Source organism: Phascolarctos cinereus, unplaced genomic scaffold (assembly GCF_003287225.1).
Source record: "Phascolarctos cinereus isolate Bilbo 61053 unplaced genomic scaffold, phaCin_HiC Scaffold_5;HRSCAF=322, whole genome shotgun sequence".
Taxonomy (NCBI): domain Eukaryota; kingdom Metazoa; phylum Chordata; class Mammalia; order Diprotodontia; family Phascolarctidae; genus Phascolarctos; species Phascolarctos cinereus.
The window spans coordinates 315,423,890-315,434,933 of NW_027555958.1; the positions used below are offsets into that span (position 1 = coordinate 315,423,890).

The 11,044-nt window shown below is 39.9% G+C and overlaps 1 protein-coding gene across 1 annotated transcript in view; it reads right to left on the bottom strand.

Moving 5' to 3' along the window:
* Nucleotides 1-10,931, bottom strand: part of HSF5 (heat shock transcription factor 5) — a 40,577-nt gene extending 29,646 nt beyond the window's left edge. Inside the window, 3 exon segments of the mRNA XM_020992044.2 lie at nt 2,092-2,466; nt 10,219-10,648; nt 10,651-10,931. Coding sequence (XP_020847703.1) covers nt 2,092-2,466; nt 10,219-10,648; nt 10,651-10,827 — 982 coding nt within the window. The 5' untranslated portion in view covers nt 10,828-10,931.
* Between the last annotated feature and the right edge of the window lie 113 nt (nt 10,932-11,044).

An 11,044-nucleotide genomic window follows, 5' to 3' on the forward strand; every position in this document is an offset into this window, starting at 1 on the left:
CCCTCCCTCTGCTTCCCTCTCTTCCTTTCAGACGCAGTTCAAACCCCATCTTGTACGTGAAGCCTTTCCTGATCTCAACTGCTAGTATCCTTTCTCCCAAACTACCCTCTATTTAACTAATCTGTATATACTTTTACTTACATTTATATTTTACATTTATACTTATCTTTATATTATTTATACATAAACTTGTCTCCCCCATTAGAACAAGAGCACCTTGTGAACAGAAATTATTTTGTTGTTTGAACTTCTATTCCCAATACCCAGCACAGTGCTTGGCACAGTAGGTGCTTAATAAGTACTTGTTGATTAATTGCCTTAAGGTACCATCCTAATTTAAAAATCAATGTTTGAAAGTTTGCTGATGTATATCAAAAGTAGAATTGCTTTCTCCAATTACAAAAATTTGGTCTCTGCTACAGCTTGTAAATAACAACTTGCTTATTTGCCAATGTCAAAATGTTTATATTTTGTTACTTCATATGACTCTATTTGAAGCAAAACAGCAGGTCCCAAATTCTCCCCAAAGGGGAGTTTTTAAAATGACATTAAAAGGAGAGAAGATTTCAAAGATTTTGTCAGCTCTCCTACCAGTCCCATCACCTTTCTTCTCAGCTTTATTACTATCAATGCTACACTTAGGGAAGTACAATGGTCTAAAATTGTTTGTAAAAACTTAGACTGTGTAGCTACTTAGTCAATACCAGGTTCAGTTAATAGTAAACAATGAATGCTGACACAAATAATAGGTAGCTGACTTACATCTGAAAAAGTAACAAAGTATTTCATCCCATGTTAAAATTGCATTCCTTTCATTTAGTTTTTAACTACCTTTTTGCACTTAGTCCTGTTTGGAGAAAGAGATACAGACTAGATGAACTCTAAAGGATCCTTCTAGGTCTACAAATCTATGAAAACATACGCTCTTAAATTATTTATTTGTTCAACAGAAAAAAATCCACCTTCTCTCTTTGTTCTTTTTCAGAAGCCCTTATTCCAGGTTTGAATTATTCCTCATCACGCTGCACATTCCACATATTACAAGGCAAAACAAAAAAAAATCACCAGTATGGTGTCTGCAAAACGAGTAAAATGGCAAGTATATAGCAAGGTACAAAAAGAGAGCCCCCCACAACAGATATAAGCTTTCAGATGGAAGCCCACTATGACACGGGTGTTTGACCAGTAGATTAGTATCTGCCAGTCCACATCAAACCTCACCAGACAGATTTCCAAGCTGGTTTATTTTATAATCTCTCACTCTCTACCCACTCCTAGCCTCTCCTCAGTTTACCAAGATGCTCAACTAGGAACTACAGAAGTATTCCCTGTCCCATTTAGTGGGGGATTTTATCATTAATATATACCATCATTCACTTCTCCTCAACTTTGCTAAGGCTTTCAACTCTTGGCCCCTACTTTCTGAATCCTTCCTTTCCCCCATTTCAGGTTTTTTGGAAAATAAAAATTAACTTTTATACACAAAAATATTGAATACTTCTGCTCTAATACTCTTCTGTAAGGCAAAATTCTGTATCTGAAAGCATAAGGAGAATGTCCTTATGAACTACTTAAGTACTAAATGAATGTGGTTTTAATATAGTCTTACATCATTGATGTACAGAATGTTAAGAATGAGAAGAGACTTTTGAGATCATTTGGCCCAACTCTCTCATTCTACAAATAAGAAAACTAGGGCCCAGAGAGAGGTTGCCTAATTTATGAGACAAGCAGAATGGATACCAAGGGCAGAATTATAGCAAGGTTCCAGTACACAAAGTCTTAATTTGACTCCTAGGATACAATTTATGAGTGCACAAAAGTTTCACTCAAAAAACTGTATGTTCTTCCAGAGCCTCTAAGAGCTTTACAAAAGTTTAAGAAAATTAATACCAATTAAATGCCCATTAAAATTAATGCCAATTAAATGCCAATTAAAAATATGCCCGGGGGAAGACGTTTTCTTAGGTATAATCTCATATTCTTTACTATTTGTACTTGATTATACAAAGATTAAAGTGCATTTGAGATTACAAAAACTCATTTTTAAAGTACCTTTCTGGAAGCTACTGAGCTAGAACCTTCTCATACCTGTTGGATAGTAGGCTTGGGAGTACTGCGCTGAGGGTGTGTAGTTACTATATTTCTGGGAGGAGCTGACCATTGTTTGAGGCCCTTGCTGAACATGAACAGATGTGGCGCTGGGCTGGAGGGTATACGTAACCTCAGTTGGAAACCTCTGCAGTACAGGAAATGGAACCCCTTTATCTGAGAAAGTGGGGGAAGTCTCCACCTGTCCTGGGTGCATCCCAAGGGAGTTCTGCCATGTTCTAGGAGGGATCGGGGTCCGATCTAAGCCTTTCAGCGGGAAAGTGCTGTGGTTGTGGGATGAAGTTGATACGTAGGAATAAGGAGACAAACTATCTCGCCGGAATGACCGGTGAAACTGTCCTACGGCCACTGGTCCTGCATAAAAAAGTAAGAGCACGTTTACTAGTTTTACATGACAACAGCAGATACAGTAAAGGGTTGCAAATTATATTACTCTTGATCTGTACATAATGTCATTTTCAATTACTTAGGACAAAGATGTTTAGTTCTAGCAAACTATTTCAGTATCCATAACTTAAAACTAGAAACCTGGATTCTTTAGTACCTAAAACTTTACCAGACCATCCCATGGCAGAATCCTGACACTTAGTCTTAATGGGCCAAATACTTGGTGCTGAAAGCCAGTTACTCATAGAAAGAGTCATGATCTCAGTATAAAAACTGTTTCACCTGTGCTAACTCACATAGCCAGTTTTTCTCAGAGCTACACACTAAGAATTTTAAGACACTCCTAGAAGATCCAGTAACTCAGGCCACTTAGAAACTCAGGCCACTTAGAAACCAAGGAGTAAAGAGTGATCATGAAAATCAGCAAATTCCTACAAGAAAATTAAGAAATGAAAATCAAAAGGTAAGATTTTTATTTTTAACTTTTTTAAAAATTTCTGTCCCTTTTAGTTTTTTTTTTTCATGGAAATTTATGCTTTGAGAAATTCAGGCTAGAAATCTTTAACCTCTGCAGCCATTCTTTAAAACATGTATCATTGGGGCAGCTAGGTGGCACAGTGGATAGAGCACCGGCCCTGAAGTCAGGAGGACCTGAATTCAAATCCGGCCCCAAACCAAACACTTGACACTTACTAGCTGTGTGACCCTGGGCAAGTCACTTAACCCCAACTGCCTAAAAGCAAAAAAAATAAAAATAAAACATGTATCATAAGGGGCAGCTAAGTGACACAGTAGATGGAGCTCCAGCCTTGGAGTCAGAAGGACCCGAGTACAAATCCGGTTTCATACACTTGACATTTACTAGCTGTGTGACCCTGGGCAAGTCACTTAACCCAGATTGCCTCACAAAAACAAACAAAAACAAAAACAAAAAACACATTTATCATACCTAGCTCTTCCCTCTCCATTCTAACTGCTCCCATCATACTCCAGGTCCTAATCTTACTCCCAGGTCCTAATCACCTCAAGTTCAGATTACTATTATAAAAGTTTCCAGTTTGACTTCTATGACACCTATTTCCTCACTCTCCACCCCAACCCATCTCGCATTTATTTTCCTTAGACATTTTCAGCATATCATTTCTCTGCTCAGAAATCTTCCATTGCTCCCCACTGTCTACCAACTCTAAACTCCTAGCCTTCAAGGCCTAAACTTACTTCCTTTTACTTCTCAAAACATATGGGCTATGGCAACTTCCTCCACTAAGAGAGATGGCAACCCATCTATAAACTGCAATCTTAGAGAGTTGCCTGAGGCTCAGAGAGGTTGTTACTTACCAACACAACTGGCATCAGAGGTGGGATTTGAACCCAGATCTCCACATTCCAATTCCAAAATTCTATCTACTACTATACTGCCACTCTACAACAAATTTTCCACTTTAATCTAACAGGTCTCCTTACTGTCCTACAAATATAGCATACTTTTCTGCCTTCAATCAGATCCCATTCCACTTTCTAAATCCTACCCATCTCTTAAGGTGTAGTTCAAGTCCTATGTCCCCACTGAAACCTGCCACAACTACTCCAGCCCTGATCAGTGACCCCTTCTGCCATCCTTAAATTGTATCACTTGTTTTATGTTACTGTCTCTGCCTCTGAACTGTGAAGTCCTTGAGAGAGTAAAAAAAATGATACTTGTGCACCCACCACAATGCCAAAATAGTTAGCAGGCATTTGATGAATACTTGTTCACAGACTGAACCTTGAGCATTTTCAATTCTCTTATCCTAATGAAATGTAGAACAGGTTTTTAAAAAACAATTATGAGTAGGAAACGTGTTATATTTAATGTGCAAGACCAATACAAATATGGGAAGTTGAAATTTTAGGCTATAATTTTTAAACATTATTAGGCAAAGTTGCTCTTATTCGTAGGGAGAAAGCTTCTACACTGAGATATCTGCCTCCATTGCTTATTAACAAACTGCTTTATGTTGTTTCAGTTTCCTAATCCGTAAATGAGCTAAACTCTTCTACTTCCTAACGAAGTAGCTAAAGTCCCTATCATGATTACATATTCATTATCTAAACTCATTAAAAATCCTCTTCATTTAACTGACCACAAAACTGAAAAAGAAATTGGACATTAAAAAATGAAACAAACATAAAAAAGCAAAACAAAACAAAAAGTCCACAAATAAAGCACTAAAACTCCAGAAATAAAATAATCCAAGAGAGTTCTGACACCTGAGATACCAGGGAGAAAAGAGCTAAGTTTTATCTTGGGGTCTGATTTGCCTCTTTTTCATGTTAGCTAATAAGCTAGGGTTTTAGAGGAAGACAAGATTTAAATGATACTTTAGGGTGTTTATTACATGCTATGTCATTTCTGTTCTCTGAAGACACCCTTCTGAAAGCTTGTATTAGTTTTTTTTTTTTTTGGACAGTACCTTCGTGCTTTCATCAGTGTAGGAACTCTAACCATTCAAACAGGTAACTTCCAAAATTTGTAATCTTAAAAGAGCTAACTGGCACACTGAAAGGATGACTGGCTTATAGGAGGAGGTCACAAAGCCAGGAGTGTTACGGCAGGACTCAACCTCAGGCTTTCTAGATTCTGAGGCCCATTTTCTATGAACTATATCACAACGGCTTTCTAGCAATTAGGTATTAAGAGGATGAACAATAGGAAGGTGACCACTGGGGGCACTGTTCAGCGAATATCCTCTGCCTCCAAGGTCTAATTTCACTGAAAAGTCAAAAGTGCTAAGTCAAAAAGTAAAGTTACCATAATTTAAAAGAAACTGGGTCAGGTTACATTTAACCAACTTGAAGAATTACAACTAGGTAACTTTCTTTTTCTCCTTTCGGGTTTTTTTAAGGTTACTATGCTTTTTTAAAAAAAACTGTAAACAAAATAAGTTTACAACTTCCTATGCAATCTCCCTGCACCCTCCTTTCCTGTTTGTGCATTTGAGAGGCAGTTGAGTGAAAGCTGTTGTAGGACCCAGGTTCAAGTCTTGTGTCTAACATATGGCTGTGGAAAATTGGGCAAGCTATTGAATCACAATTACTTAAGGCCTCCAGGACTCCTAAATTGTAGAGGGCACCATTCTCCTTGACTGATAGACTCATGGATCAAGTCCAAAATCACAACTACCAGATATGAAGAGTTGTCATGCTGCTAGACACTAGTCTGTCTACATACACAGCTTATGGATCGATGACACAAAGCTACTACAACTATCTCTTCTGAGATTCTGTGCTATCTCATCATCTTCAATGGGAAGATTTCCTTGGATAGCCAATGCCTCCAGCTTTACATGATAAAACTGTGCCTCTGCATCCAAAGCATAATCCAAGCTACATAATTTTCAAGCTTCCTAAATTTCATTTTGCTTTTAGATCCAGATTTAAACATAAAAGAAATTCCTACCAGTGTTAGTAACTGTTTTCTGAGTGATGAGGTCAATCACCTTTATTATTTTAGGTGCCACTGACCACAAAAATAGTAAAATTATGGACTTTTTAGAAGGACTTAAAGTTACCGGAGTCCAACTTCATTTTGCAAATGAAGAGACTGAACAGAAGAAATGACATAAGTCTGTGACCACTTTTTGAGAAAGATCTTTTTAAAAGAGAAAGAACAAGTACTTTCTCATTCTATTCTTAAGGGCCATCTCTTGAGAGTTCCATTCTGACTATCAATGATCTGTCCTATTCAGATTATATATGTATGTGTGTGCATATATATATATATATATATATATATATATATATAAAATCTATACTATTCAGATTATATTATATAACTTACATATGATTGCATATAAATTATATTATATATAATCTAAATTATATATATAGGTATATGTGCATATACCTATATATATATATATATACATATACATATATATATATATATATATATATATATATAATCTGAATAGGACAGAACATTGATGGTCAGAATAGAACTCTTACGAGATGGCCCTTAAGAACAGAATGAAGAAGTACTTGTTCTTTCTCCTTTAAAAAGAACTCCCCCCCCCAAAAAAAAAAGAAAAAGATCTTTCTCAAAAAAGTGGCTACAGGGACAGCTAGGTGGTGAAGTGGATAGAGCACTGGCCCTGGAGTCAGGAGGACCTGACTTCAGATTTGGTCTCAGACACATTAACACTTACTAGCTGTGTGACCCTGGGCAAGTCACTTAACCCCACTGCCTAGCCAAAAAAAAAAAGTGGTCACAGACTTATTTCTTCTGTTCAATTGATTAATTTGATATAATACGCATATATACACACACATACACACAAAGGGCATTCTAATGCAATTAGAATTTTGGAAATAAGAGTTTTTTCCAAGTTATATTGTTATAAAAAGTTTAGCTTTTAATATGACTGAGTCTGAGCTAATTAATTAATCTACAGACCACAATGCCAAAATTTGTATCTGTGGAACATGTTCCTCCTGGACCTACGAAGTAAAATGGTTATTTTCCTCCCTTCTTGGGCCTAAGAAATGAAATGGTACTTTCCTAGGGGCAAGAGACAGGGAGTCTGTCCTTTAAACTTTTTCCTTTCAGACTGATTTGCAAGTTTAACCAACATTTTAAAATCCTGCTACTAAACACAGGATGAACAAATGGAAAAGGGTCCTCCCTCATATTTCTACTGGAGTATTTTGAAGTTGTTGCATAGTAAGTGGAGATGTCATATTGCAGACCTAAGAGATCTGGGTCTAGAACAAAAAGAAGATAAAAATGGGAAGGCCATAACAGCAGTCAGACAGTAAAGCTAACAGAATAATACAAAATCAAAAACAGGAAATGAGAAAACTCATGTATTGAGATACAAAGTTATAACAAGGTCTGAAGGGAAGAAAAATAGCAAAATAGTGTCAGCAAAATGGAAAGATTAAAGATTTTTAGAAGGCAGACTAAGAAAGGGGAAGGGAATAAGCATTTAAATAGCGCCTACTACGTGCCAAGTGCTTTTTACAAATATTATTTCATTTGGTCCTCACAACAGCCCTTCAAGGTACCTTCAATTATCATCTCCATTTGAGAGTTGAGGAAACTGAGGCAAACAAAGGTTAAATGGCCAGGATCACAGAGCTAATAGGCCACATTTGAACTCAGGTCTTCTTGATTCTATCCACCAAACCACCAGCTCACTTAACTATGGTTAAAACAGGAGTATGCCTTGACATTCACAAACCTGTAGCAGGACTGCATTCTTTTCAAATCAGCAACAGTCATCTCCCCTCAAGTCCCCCACTCAGGGAATCTAACTTAATATCTCACAATTCACATTTGCCATACATTCTATATGGCTTTGAGATATGAATGGCTTGGTTAGCAAAGAGAAATGAGAAAGCTTGAGAGAGAGAGAGAGAGACACTAAATACCTAGACGGAGATACTACATCTGCAGAATGAAGGGATTTTGAAAGTAAATTCTTCTTAAAAAATAATGCAGGAATTTTTAAAACTCTAATCACCTGAAGAACTTATCTAAATGAAATTATTTACTTAATGGTGATGGTTTCTCTAAATAGATTAAGATCTAGAAACCGTTATTCCTTTAATTAAAAATTATTCATTCCCTGTGTAGACAAGCTAGAAAAAAGCCACAGAGGAAAAAGAGAATGAAGATTTGAGTGTTAATTTATGTATCTAAAGAGGACATTAGATACTAGATTCCATTTCTGTGTTATATCAACAGAGGACCAATTTTCCAGTCATTTTTCCTTGTGTTTACCAGGTAGTTGGGGCAAGCTGGTGACAACCTGAGATCTTGCCAAATTTATGCCTTAGGTTGATACTATTCCCTTTCTCTATCAGAATCAATGACCATAACATAAAAGGGTGTTCCTTCTAATGGATGAATATATCCCCATTCCAATGTTACTTTTTCAACTTCATTCACTTAAAGGCCCTGTCCCCCTCACAGGAGGGTAGGGAGTCATCAACACTAAATCAAATACGCCACCTATTATCTCATCTTTCAAAACCCAAGAAAATTAAGCTGTTGTTGTTGTTGTTGTTGTTTTTATAATCTAGAAGCTAATCTACTTCAGAAGCTAACTAGCTCCACAGGGAAGTTTCACACTCCTTACCTCCAGTATTTTTCTTTTTTTCTCTAATTCTAAAAAGTACAGAAATGCCAACAGGTAAAGTTTACACTGAATGTTACTTTCGGTTGAAGGTAAAGTCAAATTGAACTGTTTTTATTATAATTTGTTGATTTCTCCCAGATCATCTTTGTAACCGATTGTCTCAATAGTCAATGAACGGAGATCCTGATTATCTCATTATTTCTAGGTTTCTGGCAATTGTGTCAGAAAGGAAAATTATAAAGATCTTTAAAAGAAAAATGCAGTTTGACTGGAATGAACCTTTTCCTTTGCAGGAATACTGAAAGGTTACTTGTGCCCAGTGGCATACACTTCTAAACAGAATGAACCCTAAAAATTAAAATAACATATGCTTTTGATTTTGAATAGTAGCATTCACTAAATGTTTTGCTTTGTTATTTGAGGAAAGGTTGACATTTGGATCAAAAATCCAGTTTGCATCTTGTGTACAGCAGCCAGAATTTCCATTTAAACCCTACAATTTGTAGTAAAAGTTCAACTACATAATTCTGTCTGGGAAAGAAGTGTAATGCCTCATTTAAATTTTTTTTAGAACTATGTTTATATTTTGTTCCAAGATACATAAACAATCACCACCATTTTAAATGTTACTGTAAGATACATATACATGTACCATGTGTAAGACTACATACACAACATTTCTATCAAGATTTTTTTGGATCTATAAACTGTTGAAAGTGGGCTTGTATCTCAATAACCACAGAGTCTTGTCCACTTTGCCCCTCTAGAGAAATCCAAAATTCTATCATTTTGTCTTTGTGACTTTTCTGGTTCCCTCCAACTTTGACTTTCATCATGCTTCTTTCCCTTGCAAAAAGAAATCCCATTTAATATTCCTTTATGGAACAGAGAGGTCCTTTCAAGACTCCTTCCTAAGAACTCATGGGCTGGGAAAGTTCTATGTTGACTCTAAACATCCACAGATGTTTATCTCAGGAAGAACAAAAGATATGACTATGTATATGTAAATCTTGGCCTTCAAATGAACCCCAGTGTGGGTGTCAAGTCCAAAATAAAGCAAAGAGGTACACGGGAGAAGCCTGTTAGGTTGCTGGTGAATAGTAATTGATATGTTCTGATACTTAAGGCATCTTCAGGTGTGCAAGATGATAGCTTGACCACAAAAGCTTGGCTGCCACCATTGAAAATGGGCATGGGATAGACGGATGTCTCAAGAAGAAAACTGACTTATGGAAAGAGGATGTGGTGGGGCCTAAAGAGACAAATAATTGGGGGGGGGGAAGAGTGGTCCTGATGTCTCAAAGGCCCTAATGGGGACCTGGGAGAGAGAGACAGATATAGGGGAGGTCTTGATATTGCCTCTAAGGATCTATCAAGGAAAGTGAGAAGAGGCCCCTCAAGGTGTGGTATTTCCCTCTACTAAAAGTCTCTCTTCGGGAAGGGGAAACTGAGTCTGTGCCCCTCCTCCTCCCCCTCTCCCCATTTCTCAGAGGTTCCCTTAGGGAAGAGGTACTGACCACTTCGGGGGCTGACCGCCACCCCATCCCGGCCCGGGCAGGGAATCCCGGTAGGTGTGAAGAAGCCCTGGCCCACTCACCGTGAGGCTCGGGCCGGGCCCCCGCGGATGGGGGTGGCGGCGGCGGCTGTTGGTGCTGCAGCGGGGAGGTGGAGGCCGAGGCCGAGGCCGAGGCCGAGGCGGAGGTGAGCAGCAGCCTCTGGAAGCGGTTAGGCGGGCGGCAGGAGACCTCGAGGCCGGCCGCCAGCTTGGCCTTGTTGGCGCTGGTGAGGCGCTTGAGGTGCACCAGCAGCTGGGGCTGATCCCGACGGAAGTGCGGGCTGTGGAAGTGGTGCAGGGGCCCGTCGCCCGCCGGCCCGCCCCCCCCAGGCCCCGGCCCAGGCCCTGCGGATCCGGGCCCCCCAAGCACCACCTTGCGGAAGCCGTAGAGGTTGAGTTGACGGATGAAGCTCGTGAAGTTGGTGGTTTTGAAGAGCTCGGGTTCGGCACCCCCAGCGCCGCCCCCGCCCCCCCGCCGCCTGCCCCTGACGGGCTCAGCAGCTCCGCCTCGAAGAGCGGCTGGTCGATGAGCAGGCCCTCGCCGCGTCCGTCCCAGCGGATGGAGCGGTAGCGCGGGCTGTTCACCAACCGCCACAGCTTGGCTGGGAAGTTATTAGGGTTAATGGGCGTGGAGAGCAGTGCCTCCTCCATCGCCCTCGATGCCCGGGCCTCGCCCCGCCGCCACTGCCGAGCCCGGCTCTCCCACCCCGTTCTCGATCCCCCCGGGACTTCGCCTCGCCCTCCCCCCTACTGCTCCCCCGCTCCCCGCCCTGGCCCCCAGGAGACCGTTGGTGCACGAGGTCCCACCGCTCCTTCAAACCCGGCCAATGGGGCCTCGAGTTCCCGCCGCGTGCCTGCTCTCTAGCTC